This window comes from Numenius arquata, unplaced genomic scaffold (genome assembly GCF_964106895.1).
Source record: "Numenius arquata unplaced genomic scaffold, bNumArq3.hap1.1 HAP1_SCAFFOLD_1249, whole genome shotgun sequence".
NCBI classification, from domain to species: Eukaryota; Metazoa; Chordata; class Aves; order Charadriiformes; family Scolopacidae; genus Numenius; species Numenius arquata.
The window spans coordinates 139-20329 of NW_027414746.1; the positions used below are offsets into that span (position 1 = coordinate 139).

At 66.2% G+C, this 20191-nt stretch overlaps 2 protein-coding genes across 2 annotated transcripts; both read right to left on the minus strand.

The window, feature by feature from the left end:
* Positions 1–755: 755 nt before the first annotated feature.
* On the minus strand, positions 756–7221 carry SHISA4 (shisa family member 4). Its single transcript, XM_074167294.1, has 5 exons — positions 7152–7221; positions 5450–5621; positions 3071–3204; positions 907–1089; positions 756–802 (listed from the first exon to the last, which is right to left on the minus strand). The coding sequence occupies exons 1-5, from the start codon at positions 7219–7221 to the stop codon at positions 756–758; spliced, it is 606 nt and encodes a 201-aa protein (XP_074023395.1).
* Positions 7222–9011: 1790 nt separating this feature from the next.
* Positions 9012–16486, minus strand: INAVA (innate immunity activator). Its single transcript, XM_074167296.1, has 9 exons — positions 16330–16486; positions 15654–15778; positions 15447–15566; positions 14300–14531; positions 12571–12582; positions 12151–12204; positions 11674–12055; positions 10302–10881; positions 9012–9104 (listed from the first exon to the last, which is right to left on the minus strand). The coding sequence occupies exons 1-9, from the start codon at positions 16484–16486 to the stop codon at positions 9012–9014; spliced, it is 1755 nt and encodes a 584-aa protein (XP_074023397.1).
* Between the last annotated feature and the right edge of the window lie 3705 nt (positions 16487–20191).

Below are 20191 nucleotides of genomic sequence, written 5' to 3' on the forward strand. Positions count from 1 at the left end.
AAAATAACCGGGGTGACTCATGCCCCCCCCCCGCCCGGCGCCTGTTCCTCGCCCCCGGCTGCAGACGAGGTCCCAGCTCCAGCAATTCGGGACATGGGGGGGGGGGGAGAAGGAGGAATTGGCTTTGCTCCCCCCCCCCATCCTGGGGCTGAATTTGCTGCTTTCTGCCCCAAAAACGCTGTTGGGGGGGTGGTTTCGCACCCCAATTTTGGGTGGTGGGGCCAGGCAGGCAGCAGCCCCTGCTGTGGCTCATCCCGGCACCTGGTTTGGGGGGGGAATTATCCATCCCAGCCCATTTTTGGATGGAGAAGGAAAAGTGGGGGGGGGGAAGCCAAACACACACACACACACACACACCCCCGGTAGCTCCCCCCGAGATGACACCGGGCTGTGGGGCACAAGATGTGGTTTAATGCCAACCCCGCGGGGGGGGGGGGTGTCGAATCCGGATGCGGGAGTGCAGGGGTGCGGGGCCCTCGGGGGACACCCCCCCCCTCTTCCCCCCCCCCGCCTCCTGCCATGGGCACAACGGGGCCGTTGGCACCCGGAGCCGGGGTGGAGGCACCCACAAAGGGCCCAGTGTGTGGGTGCAGGACAAGAGCCGCCCTGTGCTGCCGGCGCAGCGGCGTCCCCCGGGGGGGTGAGGGGGGGGAAGGAAGGGCCCCATCCAGCCCCAACTCGGGGGGGGTCAGGAGTCCCCATCCCGGCCCTGCTGGCCGGTGGCGGGAGGGGGGTGCCGGGGTCCCCATGGGTGCTCAGACTCCGGGGTAACTGGGCTGTGCTGGGACATAGGGCGGAGGCGCTGTGGGGGGGTCAGAATGGGGTATCAGCCCCCCGCAAGGCCATCGTGCCCCCCTGGGGAATAGGGAGGTGTCCATCCCCCCCCCACCCCACCCCAGTGCTCACCTGTGGGGTTGTAGACGGGGGGTCCCGAGGGGTACAGCGGGTACTGGGCAGCGGGGCCGGCCGGCGGGTACATGGCCATGGGGGCGAAGCCGGGCTGGGGGGGCACGGGGCCGGCTTTGGGGTCCATGGGGAAGGGGGCTGGGGGGGGCGCGGGGGGGTAGCTGGAGAGCGGGATCTCTGGGCCTGCGGGAGAGACGGGGTGGGGGCTGCGGCACCCCAGGATGGGGACGGGGACAGCAGGTGTCCATGGCCCTCGGGGGGAGCATGGGGGGGGGGCAGGGGATAGTGGTGGGCACTGGGGTGATCTCAGCAGCACCCACTCCAGTGCCCTCCCCCAGCACCCAATTCCCCCCCCCCCCCAAGCATGCAAATCCCTCCCTGAGCACCCAAATCCTCCCCCTGCACCCACGTGTGTGTGTGTCCCCCCCCGCACCCCAATTCCTCCCCTGCATCCCTCCAGCTCCTCCAACCCCCCCTCACCCTGTACCTACAGGACCCCTCCTACCTCCCCCTGCCCCCTGCATCCCACCCCCCAATCCCTGCAGACCCCCCCCGCGCCCCAAATCCTCCCCACCCTGAACCCCAAATACCCCCCTCCTGCACCCCGATCCCCCCCACACCCCAAATACCCCCTCCCCGCACCCCAAATCCCCTTCTCTGCACCCCAAATCCACCGCCTGCACCCCAAATCCCCCCCACCTTGCAACCCAAATCCCCCCTGCAACCCCAATCCCCCCTTCCTGCACCCCAAATACTCCCCCGCACCCCAAATCCTCTCTCCCCACACCCCAAATCCCCCTCTCTGCACCCCAATCCCCCCTTGCACCTCAAATCCCCCCTGCAACCCCAATCCCCCCTTCCTGCACCCCAAATACTCCCCTGCACCCCAAATCCTCTCTCCCCACACCCCAAATCCCCCTCTCTGCACCCCAATCCCCACCTTGCACCTCAAATCCCCCCTGCACCTCAAATCCCCCCGCACTCCAATCCCCTGCCTGCACCCCAAATCCCCCTCTTTGCACCCCAATCACCCCGCACCCCAAATCCCCCCTGCACCCCAAATCCCCCCTGCACCTCAAATCCCTCCCCCACACCCCAAATCCCCCCTCCCCGCACCCCAAATCCCCCCTGCAACTCCAATCCCCCCTTTCTGCACCTCAAATCCCCCTCCTGCACCTCAAATCCCCCTCCTGCACCCCAAATACCCCTCCGCACCCCAAATCCTCCCTCCCCACACCCCAAATACCCCCTCCTGCACCCCAATCCCCCCCTTGCACCTCAAATCCCCCTCCTGCACCCCAAATACCCCCCTGCACCCCAAATCCCCCCTGCACCCCAAATACTCCCCTGCACCTCAAATCCCCCTCCTTCACCCCAAATCCCTCTCTCTGCACCCCAAATCCCCACCTTGCACCTCAAATCCCCCCTTGCACCCCAAATCCCCCCTGCACCCCAAATCCCCCTCCTGCACCACAAATACCCTGCTGCACCCCAAATCCTTCCTCCCCACACCCCAAATCCCCCCTGCACCCCAATCCCCCTTTGCACCCCAAATCCCCCCTTCTGCACCCCAATCCCCACCTTGCACCTCAAATCCCCCCGCACCCCAAATCCCCCTGCACCCCAATCCCCTGCCTGCACCCCAAGTCCCCCTCTTTGCACCCCAATCCTCCCCGCACCTCAAATCCCCCCCGCACCCCAAATTCCTCCCCCGCATCCCAAATCCCCCCTGCAACCCCAATCCCCCCTTTCTGCACCCTAAATCCCCCTCCTGCACCCCAAATACCCCCCTGCACCCCAAATCCCCCCTGCACCCCAAATACTCCCCTGCACCTCAAATCCCCCTCCTTCACCCCAAATCCCTCTCTCTGCACCCCAAATCCCCACCTTGCACCTCAAATCCCCCCTTGCACCCCAAATCCCCCCTGCACCCCAAATCCCCCTCCTGCACCCCAAATCCCCCCTGCACCCCAAATACTCCCCTGCACCTCAAATCCCCCTCCTGCACCCCAAATATCCCCACGCACCCCAAATCCCCCCTCCCCACACCCCAAATACCCCCTCCTGCACCCCAATCCCCCTCCTGCACCCCAAATCCCCCCTGCACCTCAAATCCCCTTCCTGCACCCCAAATCCCCCCTCCCCGCACCCCAGTCCCCCCCACCTTGCAGGGGGGTGCGGAGGTGCTGCCGGCGCTGGTACAAGTAGCAGCAGGAGCACATGAAGCAGCAGACGATGGTGGTGACGATGGCGATGAAGAGCACCACGGCCGAGGCGATGCCTGCGATGGTCTTGGGGCTGGGGGGCACCACGGGGACATGGGGCAGCGGGGCCGGGGAGGCGACACCCCCCCCCCCGGCAGGGTACCTCCCTCCCCCCCGCCCCCTGCCCCAGTCACACCAGTGCCCGCAGCACCAGGGGCACCCACCTGGGGACTGGAGGGACGGGGACGTCCAGGCAGCACCAGTGACACTGACCGGTGACACTGACCAGCACCAATGCCCAGTGCCCAGTAGCACTGCCCAGTACCCGGTACCGGTGCCCAGTGCCCAGCACCAACACCCAGTACCACTGCCCAGCACCAGTGGCCAGTACCAGTGACCACTGCCGGGCACCAGCACCAGCACCCAGTGTCCAGCACCCAGTGCCCCTGCCCAGCACCCAGCACCAATGCCCAGTGCCCAGTGCCACTGCCCAGTACCCAGTATCGGTGCCCAGTGCCCAGCACCCAGTTCCCTGTACCCAGCACTCAGTACCAGTGCCCAGCACCCGTTGCCCACCACCAAGGCCCATCACCCATGGCCATGTCTCCACACCCATCACCATCACTGAGGCCCAGCACCCATCACCCATGGCTGCTGCTCCAAACCCATCACCCATGGCCATGGGTCAGCACCCATCACCAAGGCTCAGCACCCATCGCCCATGTCTGAGGCCCATCACCCATCATCTATCACCGAGGCCCATCACCCATGGCCATGGCTCCACACCCATCACTCATCACCAAGGCCCAGCACCTCAGTGGCCCACCACTGAATCCCATCATCACCCATGGCCCATGGCTCAGCACCCATCACCCATGTCTGAGGCCCATCACCCACCACCGAGTCCCAGCACCCACCACCGAGGCCCATCACCCATCGCCCATGGCCATGACTCCGCACCCACCACCCACCACCGAGTCCCAGCACCCAGGACCCATCACGAAGGCCCATCACCCATCACCAAGGCCCATCACCCATGGCCATGGCTCAGCACCCATCACCAAGGCTCAGCACCCATCACCCATATCTGAGGCCCAGCACCCACCACCCACCACCGAGTCCCAGCACCCACCACCGAGGCCCATCACCCATCGCCCATGGCCATGGCTCCGCACCCACCACCCACCACCGAGTCCCAGCACCCAGGACCCATCACCGAGGCCCATCACCCATCACCAAGGCCCATCATCCATGGCCATGGCTCAGCACCCATCACCAAGGCTCAGCACCCATCACCCATATCTGAGGCCCAGCACCCACCACCCACCACCGAGTCCCAGCACCCACCACCGAGGCCCATCACCCATCGCCCATGGCCATGACTCCGCACCCACCACCCACCACCAAGTCCCAGCACCCAGGACCCATCACCGAGGCCCATCACCCATCACCAAGGCCCATCACCCATGGCCATGGCTCAGCACCCATCACCAAGGCTCAGCACCCATCACCCATATCTGAGGCCCAGCACCCACCACCCACCACCGAGTCCCAGCACCCACCACCGAGGCCCATCACCCATCGCCCATGGCCATGACTCCGCACCCACCACCCACCACCAAGTCCCAGCACCCAGGACCCATCACCGAGGCCCATCACCCATCACCAAGGCCCATCACCCATGGCCATGGCTCAGCACCCATCACCAAGGCTCAGCACCCATCACCCATATCTGAGGCCCAGCACCCACCACCCACCACCAAGTCCCAGCACCCGTCACCGAGGCCCATCACCCATCGCCCATGGCCATGACTCCGCACCCACCACCCACCACCAAGTCCCAGCACCCAGGACCCATCACGAAGGCCCATCACCCATCACCAAGGTCCATCACCCATGGCCATGGCTCAGCACCCATCACCAAGGCTCAGCACCCATCACCCATATCTGAGGCCCAGCACCCACCACCGAGTCCCAGCACCCAGGACCCATCACGAAGGCCCATCACCCATCACCAAGGCCCATCATCCATGGCCATGGCTCAGCACCCATCACCAAGGCTCAGCACCCATCACCCATATCTGAGGCCCAGCACCCACCACCCACCACCGAGTCCCAGCACTCACCACCGAGGCCCATCACCCATCGTCCATGGCCATGACTCCGCACCCACCACCCACCACCAAGTCCCAGCACCCAGGACCCATCACCGAGGCCCATCACCCATCACCGAGGCCCATCACCCACCACCAATCACCCATGGCCATGGCTCCACACCCATCACCGAGGCTCTGAACCCATTGCCCAGCACCCACCGCCCCCTTCCCAACGGGTGTCACCTGAAGGCGAGGCAGTGGCGCTGCTGGCGCTCGGTGATGAGGCGCAGGGGGTCGTGGCAGCAGAACCGCTGGTGGCAGGTGCCGCAGCAGAAGCTGAAGGACTGGCAGTCGAAGCCCGGGTGCCAGGACCCGTTCCTGTCCACGTACCACAGGCAGTCCTCGCCCCCCACCGCTGGGGACAGCTGCCTGTCACCGGGGCCTCGGGACACCCCCAGCCCAGCCACCGCCACCCCCAGTGCCACCAGCATCAGGCCACCCCCTCTGTTCCCCAAATGCTGTCTCCAGGGGACAGCCCCTACCCCACTGCAGCCTGGCCCCTTTTCCCCCCCCCCAGACCCCATGGCATCCTGTCCCCATGTCCCCCCCCCAGACCCCACAGCTTCCTCTCCCCATGTCCCCCCATATTCTGCTCCACCCTGCCCCATATCCCCCCTGTACCCCACTCCATCCTGCCCCGCGTCCCCCGAGACCCTGCTCTATCCTGTCCCCCTGTCCCCTACACCTCACTCCATCCTGCCCCCCTGTCCCCCCATACCCTGCCCCTATGTACCCCCCCAGACCCTGCTCCATCCTGCCCCATGAGCCCCCGCCCCATAATCTGGTCCATCCTGCCCCACATCCCCCTGGATCCTGCTCCTCCCTGCCACATGCTCTCCCCATAAAATGCTCTTTCCTGTCCCCCATACCCCACCATCCTGCCCCACATCCCACTGTACCCCAGTCCATCCTGCCCCATGCCCCCCCCCGCGCCCCGCCCCCTACCCATCCTGCCCCACAACTACCCATACCCCACCCATCCTGCCCCACATCCCACTGTACCCCAGTCCATCCTGCCCCATGCCCCCCCCCCGCCTCCTGACCCCTACCCATCCTGCCCCACAACTCCCCATACCCTACCCATCCTGCCCTACCTCCCCCTGGAGGCTCCATCCTTCCCAATGTCGCCCCCCACAACCCCGCTACATTTTGCCCCACATCTCTCCAGACCCCACTCCATCCTGCCCCACATCCTTGGGAGCCCCCGTTCCATCTCACCCAGCCCCCAGGCCTCCCCCAGGCCCTCTCAGCACCCCCTCAGGCCTCTTTCCCCTCCCTCCAAGCTGCTCCACTGACACCTCCCAGCTCTATTTCTGGCCGGAGCCAGCTGCATTCCCAGAAATAGCCCCGGGACGAGGCCTGGGGGCGGCCGGACCCATGGGGACAGTGGCCGGGAAGCCACCAGGGTTGGGGCTGCGTCCCTTGGGGGGTCTCCAGCTCGCTCCCCACTGGCTCCAAGTGGCTTCCCGGGGGTCTCATATGGGGTTCAGTCACCGCCCGATGGGACCAGAGCGGCTCAGAGCCAAGTGGGGAAACTGAGGCACGGACCGCGTGGGTGGGAAACACCCCAATCCCCCGGGACCGGGCATCCCGGCTCGAGTGGCCACCGGCTCCATCCACACTGCTCCCAGGGACAAGTGGCTCTTGGGGACACCCCAAAAGTGTCAAATGGGGTGCGGTGCGGGGGGGACGGTGCCCAGCAGGACACGTTGGTGCAAGCGACTCCCGTGCAAAGGGCGCAGGTCACCGTCACGGCCGGTGGCACCGGCTCCCACCCCGAGGTGTCCCACGGTCACAGACGGTGGCACCGGGTCCCGTCGCAGGGTGGCACCGCCCCGGCCCCCCCCCCCCCAGGCTGTCCCCGGCCTCCCCCCGTGTCTCTTACCCAGCGAGGCGACTACGGCGAGCACGGTGCCGGCCAGGGGCCAGCCACCGCCGGTGCCACCGGGCCCCATCCCGGGGGCGGCCCGGGGGGGCGGTGCGGGGCCGGGGCCGGTGTCCCCGATCTGCGCTGCCCGGGGGCGGGGGCGACGGGGCGGCAACGGGCCCGGGGCGGCGGGGATGGGGCCGGTGCTGCGGGGCCGGTGGGAGTCCGGGGCCGCTCCCGGCGAAGACCCAGTCCCGGTGCCGCGGTGCCGGTGGAGCCCGCTGCGGGGCCGGTGGATCCCGGTTCCGGTGGAGTCCGGTGCGGGGCCGGTGGAGCCCGGTGCGGGGCCGGCGCAGGCCCGCAGTGACGCCGCAGCCCGGCGGCGCTCGGTCGCTGCCCGGTCCCCCCCCCCCCCCCCCCCGCCCCTCGGCGCCGCCTCCCGCCGCAGCCACCGGCCCCGGCCCCCGCCCGCCCCCTCCGGTCCCACGGGCACGGCCGGGCAGGGCTGCTCGGGGGGGGCGGGCTCCGGCGGATCGACGGACCCTTGCACCCCTTCCTTGCACCCCATCCTTTCCCTGCCCCCCAACTCCCCATCATTCCCCTTCCCAGCACCCCTTTTCTTACCCTATCCTTGCCCTGCACCCCTTCTCTTCCTCTCCCCTGCACCCCTTCCCCTCCCTGGCACCCCTTATTTCCCCTTCCCTGCACCCCGTTTCTTACCCCATCCTTTCCCACCACCCCTTATTTCCCCTCCCCTCTGCACCCCTGCACCCCACCCCCTACCCCTTCCCCTGCACCCTTCCCCTCCACCCCCCCCCGGCACCCCTTTCCTTCCCCACCTCCTGCACTCCTTCCCCTTGCCCCCGCTTCCCTGCACCCCATCCATTGCCCCTGCCCCTACCTTCCCAGCACCCCTTTTCCCAGAACCCCCTTTCCCCGCACCCCCCTCCTCTGCACCCCCTTTCCCTGCATCCTCTTTTCCAGCACCCCCTTTCCCAGCACCCACTTTCCCTGAACCCTCTTTTCTAGCACCCTCTTTCCCTGAAACCCCCTTTCCTGGCACCCCCTTTCCTTGCAACCCCTCACCAGCCCCTCCCTTTCCCAGCACCCCCTTTTCCCTGCACCCCTTTCCCTGCACCCTCTTTTCCAGCACTCCCTCCTCCACAACCCCTCCCCAGCCCCCTCCTTCCCTGCAACCATTTCCCTGCACCCCCCTCCTCTGCACCCCCTTTCCCTGCACCCTCTTTCCCAGCACCCCCTTTTCCCTGCACCCCCATCCCAACTGGGCAAAGGGCTCGCTGGGTGCCGGGGTGGGGGGGGACACAGCTGGACCTGGGCCACCCCCCTGTCACCAGGGCCATCCCATCACTATCCCGAGCCCACAGAGGCACAGCCAGACCCCAGACCAGCGGGGCCCGATCCTGGCCATGCCAACCCAGTGCCGGCTCTGGGGGACACAGGAGACCCGGCTGGGGACATGGTTGGGGACAGAGGTGACGCATCCCGAGGGGCTGGCGGGGACAGGAGCACCCCAAAAACCACCTTTATTAGAGACCAAGGCCCCCCGTGGAGGATCGCGGTGGCACCGCCAGCGTCGGGGTCACGGTGGCAGCGAAGGGGGACACGGAGTGGGGGGGGCCAGCCCCAGCCACCCCGTCCCAGCCCCGTGCACCCCAGGGGTGCTGGGGGGGGCAGCTGAGCCCCCCCCCAACCCATGTCCCCACGCTGGGGCGGGGGGGAGCGTGGGATGGCCCTGTCCCCACTGTCCCTGGGCCAGCCAGGCTGTGTCCCCCCCCCTGCCAGGGTGTTGGGGGGGGGGATGGAGGAGGGGGGTGTGGGGGGGTGTGTGTGTGTGTGTGTGTGTGTGTGTGTGCACGCTCACACTTGTGTGACGATCTCGCCGTTCTCAGGCACGTAGACCTGCACGGGCACGCCGTCCGGGGAGCGCCGCAGGATGTGCAGCGGGGGGGCCTGCGTGGGAGAAGGAGCCCGTGGGTGCCTGCACCCCACCCCGCAACACAGCAGCACCCCGGGGGGCACGTCCCAGGGCAGGGGTTGGGGGTGGGGTGGGGGGGCCACGGCTGCGGGTCCCCACTTGCCTGGTGTGGCCCCAGGTTGTGCCACGGTCTGCTGGAGGCACCCATCCTGGTGGGACACTCCCCCCAAACCAGGTGGAGGGGAGGGAGCTGGCACCCCCAAATGTCTCCAGGGACATCCCCCCCCCCCCCGCCCAGGGACACCCCGGTGCTGCCCCAAGAACCTGGGTCCTGCTCATGAGACCCCGGGTGTGACCAGAGGGACCCTCGTGGGACCCCAGTCCTGCCCCAGGGACCCCCTTAGGATCCTGATCCTGTCCCGAGGACCCTCCTGGGACCCCAGAGACCCTCGTGGCACCCCAGGTCCTGCTCATGGGACCCTGACCTGCCCAGAGGGACACTCAGAGATCCCCATCCCACCCCAAAGGACCTTGAGGGACCTTGGTCCTGTGCCCGAGACCCTCACAAGATCACGGTCCTGGCCGTGGGACCTCCTCAGGACCCCAACCCTGCCCGCAGGACCCTTCTTGGACCCTGATCCTCCCCATGGGACCCTCTTAGGACCTGCTCCTGCCCCAAGGGACCTTCATCAGTCCTGTCCTAAGGACCCTTGGAGGTCCACAGTCTTGTCCTCAGGGACCCTTGTGGGACCCCAATTCTTCCCCCATGATCCCTGCAGGACCCCAATGCTCCCCTTGGGATCCCCTCAGGATCCTGCTCCTGCCCCAGGGACCCTCGTGGGACCCCAGGCCCAGCCTGTGGGACCCTGGACCTGCTCAGAGGGACCCTCAGAGCGTCCTGATCCTGCTCCAAAGGACCTTGAAGGACCTTTGTCCTGTCCCCAAGACCCTCCTGAAACCATGGTCCTGCCCCAGGGACCTTCATGAGACCCCAGTCCTGTCCCAGAGACCCTCATGGGACCCCAATTCTTCCCCACAGACCCCCTCAGGACCCCTCTCCTGCTCTGGGGACCCTGATGGAACCCCACCAGAGCCACTTGTCCCTGAACCGCCTCAGGGTGACAACTCATGTCACCCACAGGGCAGCACCCAGGGGGTCCCCACATGGGGACAGGCACCGTGGTGGCCCCCCCCACTCTCCCACGTCCCCGTTGCCGGCCCCCGTGCCCTACCTGAGCCCAGGGCAGGACTCCACGGGTGATGGGCACCTCCCTGCTGGTCCCACCACGGGGTCCCCGAAAGGCCCCTTGCCGGTCGAGGGAGTGGGGACGGGCACCCCGCAGCTGGGCCCGCTGGTGCCACGACAGGAGCTCCTCGGTGACGGCTGCCTTGGAGAGCCCCCGGCCCCCCGCCGGCGCGTAGTCCTTGAGCGAGGGGGTGCGCACGATGCGGCTGTGAGAGGGCACCAGCCGCTGGTAGCGTAAAGGGGCCAAATCCTGCTCGTAGAGGAAAGCCGGGGGGGCAGCGGGGGGCAGGAAGCGGTGGGCACCCCGTGGGTAGTACCCAGGTTCGGCGAGGGGCGGCGGGAGCGGGGGGCGCGGGAAGGAGACGTCGGGGCTGCTGCTGCCCGGTGAGGTGGCGTGGGAGACGCTGGAGAGGTCGGAGATGCTGTCGTCGGAGCCGGAGCGGTGCGCTGGGGGGGCCGGGGGGGGCAGGCAGGAGGTGGGCACCGTCACCGTGTAGTAGGTGGGGCGGCGGCGGGGTACGGCGCTGCGGCCCCGCGGCTCCCCGGGCTGCCAGCAGGTCTCCACCCTGCGGGCAGGAGGGCTGCAGGTCACCCCGTCCCCTCATCCCGGGGAAAGGGTGGCCATGGGGGTGCGGGGGGCTGAGCACCCCCATGGGTGCGGCATTCCCATGGGGTTGGCTCCAGCCTCCTCCCCGTGGGGTTGGCACCTTCCTCCCCATTGGGTTGAGCTTCATCATCTCCATAGGGTTAGCTCCATCCTCCCCATAACCCCCTCCCATGGGGTTCTTTCCATCCTCCTCCCATGGGGTCACCTCCATCCTCCCCGTTGGGATATCACCATCCTCTCCACAGGATTATCTCCAACCTCCTCCCCGTGGGGTTGGCTCCTTCTTCCCCATGGGGTTAGCTCCATCATCTTCATAGGGTTAGCTCCATCCTCCCCATAACCCCCTCCCATGGGGTTCTTTCCATCCTCCTCCCATGGGGTTATCTCCAACCTCCCCATGGGGTTATCTTCACCCTCCCCATAGGGTTAGCTCCATCCTCCCCTTGGTGTTATCTCCAGGCTCCTCCCCATGGCTTTAGCTCCATCCTCCTCCTTGTGGAGTTATCTCCAACCTCCTCCCTATGGGATTATCTCCACTCTCCTCCCGTGGATTTATGTCCATCCTCTACATAATTTATCTCCAACCTCCTCCCCATGGCTTTAGCTCCATCCTCCCCATGAGGTTATCTCCATCCTCCTCCCCATGGGGTTATCTCCATCCTCCTCCCCATGGGGTTATCTCCACCCTCCTCCCCATGGCTTTAGCTCCATCCCCCCTTGCAGAAGCCCCCTCCCCATGCACAGGACATACCTCAGGGACTGGGACTGTCCCCTCCGGCTCGATGGCTCTGGGGTACTGGGAGCGCTGGAGCCCGCCTGCCGGCACAGCACCAGGGTCCTGATGGGGACGAAGCGGTAGGGAGGGACGTCCCCCACCCTGGGCGCCGGTGAGGCTGCGGGGTCGGGGCTGCTGGGGGCGGCCGGCGGGGACCCGGCGTAGCACCGGGACCCCCGTGCTTCCCCATCCCCAGGGTCGACGCTGGGTTTGGTGGCCTTCTGGTACGCTCTGTCGAGGCTGGTCTCCCGCCAGGGGCTGGGGGGCTCCAAGGGGGTCCCCAACCCCTCCGCCTGGGTGGGCTCCTCCGGGGACGGGGACCTCCGCGGGGTGCCAGGTGCCGGCAGCCGCATCTCCCCTGCGGGAGAGACAGAGGGTTGGGATGGAGGGGACAGGTGGCGAGGGGGCAGTGTGTCCCCACTCCCCCAGCCCCGCGCCCCGCAGCCCCCTTACCCTCCTCCAGCAGGACGGCATCGGAGAGGGAGCTCTCGTCGGAGGCGCTGAGCTCTGCGGGACCCGGGGCGGGGGGGAACGGGTGAGAACGGTGCCGGTGCCGCCGCCGGCTGCCAAAACTCTCCCACGGCACCCGCCGCCACCCAGCACGTCCCCGGAGGCCTCCGCTCCCCCTTCTCCCACGCCGCTTGTCCCGACACGCTCCGGGACGGTGGCGGTACCGGCCAGGCCGGCTTTGCCGAGCCCTGTGCCGGCGCGGCGGGCAGCTCCCAGCCTGCCCAGGTTGGGCGAGAAGAGGGGTGCGGAGCAGGTTTGGGGGGCACCGGTAGGGATGGAGCCACCGCCACCATGTCCCCGGTCCATGGGGAGGGTGGCGGGGACAGAGTCAAGGTCAAGGCATAGGATGGGGAAAGTGGGGACCCGCTGGAACGGCTGCCACCGGGAAGGGGACATGGCAGCCCGGCCAAATCCTGCCGCCCGTTGGGGTGCACTCGCTGAGGATGGTGGATTGGGGGGGCAGGCATGGGGGTGCAATCACCGGAGATGAAGTTTTGGGGTGCAATCATGGGGGTGCAGTCACTGGGGATGAGGTTTTGGGGCGCACTCATGGGGGTGCAGTCACTGGGGATGAAGTTTTGGGGTGCATTCGTGGAGGGCAGTCATTGGGGATGAAGTTTTGGGGTGCAATCATGGGGGTGCAGTCACTGGGGATGAGGTTTTGGGGTGCATTCGTGGAGGGCAGTCATTGGGGATGAAGTTTTGGGGTGCAATCATGGAGGTGCAGTCACTGGGGATGAGGTTTTGGGGCACACTCATGGGGGTGCAGTCACTGGGAATTAAGTTTTGGGGTGCATTCATGGGGGTTCGTGGGCATTTCGGGGTGCAATCAGCAGGGGTGAAGTTTTGGGGTGCAATCACGGGGTGCAGACAGCAGGGGCGGTGTATGGGGGTGCATGCACTGGGGATGAGGTTTTGGGGTGCAACCACGGGGGTGCAGACAGCAGGGGCGGTGTATGGGGGTGCATGCACTGGGGATGAGGTTTTTGGGGTGCAACCACGGGGGTGCAGACAGCAGGGGCGGTGTATGGGGGTGCATGCACTGGGGATGAGGTTTTGGGGTGCCTGCACATGGGTGAATCAAGGGGGATGAAGTATTGGGGTGCATTCGTGGAGGTGCAAACAGCAGGGGTGAAATATTGGGGTGCAGGCACAGGGATGCACACAGTGAGGATGGTGTTTTGGGGTGCATGCACTGGGGGGGGGGTCACGTTTCAGGGTGCATTCGTGGGGGTGCATTCAACAGGGGTGAAGTATTGGGGTGCGTTCAAGGGGGTGCATCCATCAGGGGGAGTGAATTGGGGTGCTCCCAGTGGGGGTGGGGGGATTGGGATGCGTGCGCGGGGAGAGCGTATTGGGTGATGCACTCCGGGGATGGCGTTTTGGGGTACATCCAGGGGGTGCATTCACCAGGGTTGGAAATTGGGGTGCACTCCCCAGGGATGGCATTTTGGGGTACATCCAGGGGGTGCATTCCCTGGGGATGGTGTATTGGGGTGCATTCAGGGATGTGCATTCACAAGGGCTGGGAGATTGGGGTGCATTCACCAGGGATAGGGAATTGGGGTGCATTCCCCAGGGATGGCATTTTGGGGTGCAGCCAGGGGGTGCATTCACTGGGGATGGGAAACTGGGGTGCATTCAGGGGGGTGCATTCACAAGGGCTGGGAGATTGGGGTGCATTCACCAGGGATAGCATTTTGGGGTGCATCCAGGTGTTGCATTCCCTGGGGATGGGGAATTGGGGTGCATCCATGAGGTGGGGGGGTGCATTCACTAGGGATAGGGAATTGGGATGCATTCCCTGGGGACGGCATTTTGGGGTGCATCCAGGGGTTGCACTCCCTGGGGATGGGAAATTGAGGTGCATCCATGGGGGGGGGGGGGGGGGGGGAATGTGTGCATTCACTGGGAACATAGGATTGGGGTGCACACACCACGGATGGCACGTTGGGGCGCATTCACCGGGGACACCCAATCAAGATCCCCCCATTTCTGTCCGTCCCCCCCCCCCCCTTGACTTCCAGCATCCCCCAAAGGAGCCACCACCAGGTGTTGGGGGGACACACGGTGGGGGCGGGGGGGGGCTCACCCTCGGCGGCGCCGGTTCCAGCGGGGGCAGAGAGGGGCCTCCGGCCGGCCAGGAGCCGGCGCTGGTTGAGGATGTTCTCCAGGTCCTTGAGCTTCTGCTCCTCCAGGAGCGCGGCCGTCTGCCGGCGCTTGCGGAGCCTCTTGCTGATGTTCTCCTCCCGGCAGAGGCGCCGGGCGGCGCGGGCGATCTGCAGCTGCAGCGCCAGGTCCCGCTCCAGGGCGCTCAGAGGGTCCTGGGGACAGAGGGGACGTGCTCGGCACCGCGCCACCACCACCACCCGTCAGCCACCCCGCGGGCTGGTGATGGGTTTGTGTAACGAGGGGGGGAGAGGAATTTCTGCCGTAGGATGGGGATGGGGGCATCAGGGCATGGGATGGTTGGGGATGGGATGGGGTGGGATTGGATGAGATGGGATGGAGAAAGGATAGGATGGGATGGGATGGAGAAGGGATGGGATGGGATGGGATGGGATGGGGTGGGATGGAGAAGGGATGGGATGGGATGGGATGGGATGGGATGGGATGAAGAAAGGATGGGATGGGATGGGATGGGATGGGATGGGATGGGATGGGATGGGATGGGATGGGATGGTACAAAATGGGGCATCTCCAGGTGACCTTGGGCAACCCTCTGGGATGAGATGGGATGGGATGGGATGGAGAAAGGATGGGATGGGATGGGATGGGATGGGATGGGATGGGACGGGATGGGACGGGATGGGATGGGATGGTACAAAATGGGGCATCTCCAGGTGACCTTGGGCAACCCCTGCAGCTCTGGGATGAGATGGGATGGGATGGGATGGAGAAAGGATGGGATGGGATGGGATGGGATGGGATGGGATGGGATGGGATGGGATGGGATGGTACAAAATGGGGCATCTCCAGGTGACACTTGGGCAACCCCTGCAGGTCTGGGATGGGGTGGGATGGGTTGGGGTGGGATGGAGAAAGGATGGGATGGGATGGGATGGGATGGGATGGGATGGGATGGGATGGGATAAGATAGGATGGGAATGGGGTGGGATGGAATGGGGTGGGGTGGAGAAGGGAAGGGATAGAGATGGGATGGGGTGGAGAGGGGTACCCACTGTCTGCCCCCTCAGACCCCCCCCAACCCATTCTCCCCACCCCGGGGACCCCCTCACCGCCCCGTGCAGGACGAGGGTCTCATCCAGCTTGAAGGCAGCACCGATCCTGCGCCGGACCTTGGGGGGCTTCTCACCAGCTTTCAGGGGGTACTCACGGGGCAGCGTCCCTGTCAGCTCCTGGGGGTGGCACAGGGACACTGAGCGGCTGCCGGGGGGGAGTGGGGGTGGGTGGTTGGGGCAGGGTGTCCCCCCCACCGTGCTCACCGCCTCGCGCAGGCAGAGCCGCCGCAGCTCCTGCACGCAGTTCTCCAGCCGGGCCTCCAGCGCCTGCTGCTGCCTGCGCCCTGCCTGCGCCCGCTCCTTCGGGGGGGGCATGGGGCTGTCGGGGCCTGGGGAGGGACAGAGGGATGGATGGGTGGACGCCTGCTGAGATCCAACCCCCCCCTCCCCCCCCCCCCCCCCCCCCCCCCGCACCCCTCCCTGCCTCAGTTTCCCCCAAGCCCAGAGGGGGAGAAAAGCAGCCTTCACCCCCGCCGCACCCCCCCTCCCCGGCAGCACCCATGGGTGCTCCAGCTCCCCCGGGGCAGCCGTGATTTCCCAGCGCGGGGGGGGGGGGGGGGGAGGGAGAACGGACATGGGGAAAGTTTCGCCCTGACTCAGCCATCCCCGAGCAAAACCCGGCTGAGTCAAAGCCGTCTGCCCCCCTGCCCCCCCGCCACACTTGGGTGCCCCCCCCGGAAACCAGGGGAATCCCCTCATTTCCCCAATTCTTTTCCCCCCCCCACGATCTTTTGTGTGTGCCTATGCACCGAAGTGCCCCGTTCTCAGCCTGGGGAGGTGGGGGGGGGGCACGTCTATAAGAGCACCCATGGGAGATGGGGGTACCCCAAAACTTTCTCTCCCTCCCTCTCCCCCCCACCCCAAAAAAAAAAATACTCACCTGAATGCAGCATGATCCCGCTGTCGGTGTCGCTCGCCTCCCCCATGCCGGGCCGGGACCCTACGGGCGACAGCGGGGAGACGCCTTGTCCCCGCGCCACCCCCCGGGGAGCACCCATGGGTGCAGCCCCTCCCGGACCCCCCCCAACCCTCAGCATCACCCCCGTCCTTCTGGGCGGCCGGCTCCGGCGATGGCGGCAGGGCAGGGGAGCCGGGGGTGGGGGGGGGGGAGGAAGGCGAGGCCGTGTTTGCTTTGCCTGCCTTCTTGTAGGTCCTACGATAAACAAAGGTGCGCAAACACGTGCCCGGCAGCTGGGCTGGATGAGACCCATCCCGGGGGCAAAGGTGGTCGGGGTGCGGCTGGAGGCGGGGGGGGGGGGGGGCAAAAGGGGTGTGTGTCGGGGGGGAACCTGGCTCCCGCCCCAGCCGGTTTCGCTGGGCGCCTCTCCCAGTTTGGATTTCTTTTCCGTCTGGGCTGGAGGCGGCTGGTGGGGTGGGGGCGGCTGTGGGAAAGGGGCTCCCCCCAGCACCCCGACACCCCCTCTGCTCTTGGTGGGGAGGGTGGGAGCAGGGAGGGGGGGGGTTGCTGAGCCTGGTTTTCCATTGCTTTCACCCTCCCCCCCCCCCCCCCCCGCCTCAGTTTCCCCCCGGTGGGACGTGGGGTGGGTTTGGGGAAACTGAGGCAGGGCAGGGGGCTTGGGGAGTCAGGGGGGGCCGTGGGGGCGATGCCTTACCTGGGCGCTCGCCGCCGCTGCCGGCTCTGCTGCGCCCGGGACACGGGGACGTGTTGTGACTTGAGGCAGAGGAGGAGGAGGAGGAGGAGCGGGTGAGCAACACCTTCCCGGCCACCACCAGCGCCCGCAACGCCCCACGGCCGCAGCCTCGCCCCACAGCAACAGCGCCGGGGATGGGGCACCGTGATGGGTGGGGTGGGGGCAAAGGGCAGGTGCTGTGGGGCAGGGTGCCATGGGATGGCATGGCATGGGTTGGTGATGGAATGGGATAGGATGGTGATGGGATGGCATGGGATGGGATGGTGATGGCATGGCATGGTTATGGGATGGGATGGCATGGGGATGGCATGGTTATGGGATGGGATGGGATGGGATGGCATGGCATGGCATGGCATGGCATGCAGATGGCATGGGATGGCATGGTTATGGGATAGGATGGGATGGGATAGGATGGGATGGCATGGCATGCAGATGGCATAGGATGGCATGGTTATGGGATAGGATGGGATGGCATGGCATGGCATGATTATGGGATAGGATGGGATGGGATGGGATAGGATGGGATGGGATCGCATGGCATGGTGATGGGATGGCATGGCATGGCATGGCATGGCATGATTATGGGATAGGATGGGATGGGATAGGATGGGAAGGGATGAGATGGAGAAAGGATGGCATGGGATGGGATGGGATAGTGTGGGATGGGATGGCATGGCATGGCATGGCCCAGCATGGCATGATATGGTTTGGTGTGGCATGGTGTGTTGTGGTATTGTATGGTATGACATGGCATGGTGTGGTGTGTTGTGGCGTGGCGTGGTATAGGATCATCACGGAATCATGGAATTGTCAGAGTTAGAAGGGACCCCTAGAGATCATCTAGTCCATGGCATGGCATGGAATGTCCCAGTACAACATGGCACAGTGTGGCATGGCACAGTATGGCACAACATGGTGCAATTTGCCACAGCACGGCGTGGCACTGCCTGGCGCAGCACGGCACAGTGTGACATGGCCCAGCACGGGACAGACTGACACAGCACAGGACAGACTGACACAGCGTGGCACAGTGTGACATGGCCCAGCACGGGACAGACGACTGACACAGCGTGACGCTGCGTGGCACAGCACAGCACGGTGCCGGGTGGAAGCTCCATCCCTGGTGCCACACATCTCCAGGCCATGCACAGTGACACCAGCCCCATCCCTGCCGTGGCCCGTGGCCGGGGACATGCCCCGGGGGCGGCGTCCCCAAAGTGCCGGTGGCTGGCGGGGACCGAGCCGGGCAGGTCGGGAGGATGGCGGTGCTGCCCTGGCACTGCCACCACTGTCCCTCCCTGCCCTGTGTCTGTCCCCAGGCAGGAGAGGACGGTGATGGGCAGAGCCAGGGCTGTGCCAGCCATGGGAACGGCGCGGCCGTGGCCGCTGTTGGGTGTGAGATGAATCATGGCGGCTGGCGCGGGCGAGGTGGCCACATCCTGCGCTGCCGGCACCGGGCAGGTGGTGGAAAGTGTGTCTCAGCCCTGGGGACGGTCCCACCGTCTGCGGGGACAGGGATGGGGACGGGAGGGCAGGGTGCAGGCAGGGGGCAGGTAGGAGAGGTGCAGGCAGGGAGCAGGCAAGGAGCAGGCAGGGAGAAGGCAGGGAGAAGGCAGGAGAGGTGCAAGCAGTGTGCAGGCAGGAAGCAGGCACGGAGGAGGCAAGTTGCAGGCAAGGAGAAGGCAGGGTGTAGGCAGGGAGCAGGCAGAAGAGATGCAGGCAGGGGGCAGGCAGGGAGCAGGCAGGAGAGGAGCAGACAGGAGAGGTGCAGGCAGGGGGCAGGCAGGGTGCGGGCAGGAAGCAGGCAGGGTGCGGGCAGAGAGCAGGCAAGGAGCACCCAGGGAGGAGGCAGGGAGCAGGCAGGATGTGGGCAGGAAGCAGGCAGGGTGCGGGCAGGGAGCAGGCAGGGAGCAGGCAGGGAGCAGGCAGGGAGCAGGCAGGGTGCAAGCAGGGGTACAGCCAGGAGAGGTGCAGGCAGGGAGCAGGCAAGAAGAGCTGCAAGCAGGAGAGTTGCAGGCAGGGTGCAGGCAGGGGAAATGCAGGCAGGGAGCAGGCAGGGTGCAGGCAGGGTGCAGGCAGGAGAGGTGCAGGCAGGGATCAGGTGGGGTGCAGGCAGGGTGCAGGCAGGGGAGATGCAGGCAGGGTGCAAGCAGGGAGCAGGCAGGGTGCAGGCAGGAGAGGTGCAGGCAGGGATCAGGTGGGGTGCAGGCAGGGTGCAGGCAGGGGAGATGCAGGCAGGGGAGATGCAGGCAGGGTGCAAGCAGGGAGCAGGCAGGGTGCAGGCAGGAGAGGTGCAGGCAGGGATCAGGTGGAGTGCAGGCAGGAGAGGTGCAGGCAGGGTGCAGGCAGGGGAGATGCAGGCAGGGTGCAGGCAGGAGAGGTGCAGGCAGGGTGCAGGCAGGAGAGGTGCAGGCAGGGATCAGGCGGGGTGCAGGCAGGGGAGATGCAGGCAGGGAGCAGGCAGGGTGCAGGCAGGAGAGGTGCAGGCAGGGGAGATGCAGGCAGGGAGCAGGCAGGGAGCAGGCAGCAGCGGTGCCCTGCACCTCCACAAACTCCCCAACACTTTCTCTGCCGCCCACGTCCTCCCGATGTCCCCAAGTCCCCGAGTCCCTCTGTGATTTGGGGGGGGGGACACCCCACCTTTCCCACAGCCACCCCTTGCCCAGCAGCACAAGGCGGGGGAGGGCGGGGGGGGGGGAGGGGGGGCAGAAACCCCGGCAGCGCTAAAAAAGGGCAGATTTGCAGAAAAAGAAGGAGGATTTGGAGGAAAAAGGTTTTTTTTTCTCAGCATGTCTCCGCGTCAGGCAGAGCTGGTGGCATCGAGCTTGTCCCCCCCCCCGTCCCTCCCCCGTCCCCCCCACGGGTGGAAAAAACAGCTCAAAGACTAAAATATATCATTAGCGATAAGGGTAAATTTGTATTAATTGGGATTAAAAGCAGGTTCCTGCTCCCGAAGCCGTTCCTTACAAAGAGCAACTCGGGGAGGGAGAGGGGGGGGGCGATGGGGTGGAGGGGTTCGATCCTGGGGGGGCGTCAGCGGGGACAGCGGTGGCACCTGGGGATGCTGGGGTGAAGTGGTGGGGGGGACAC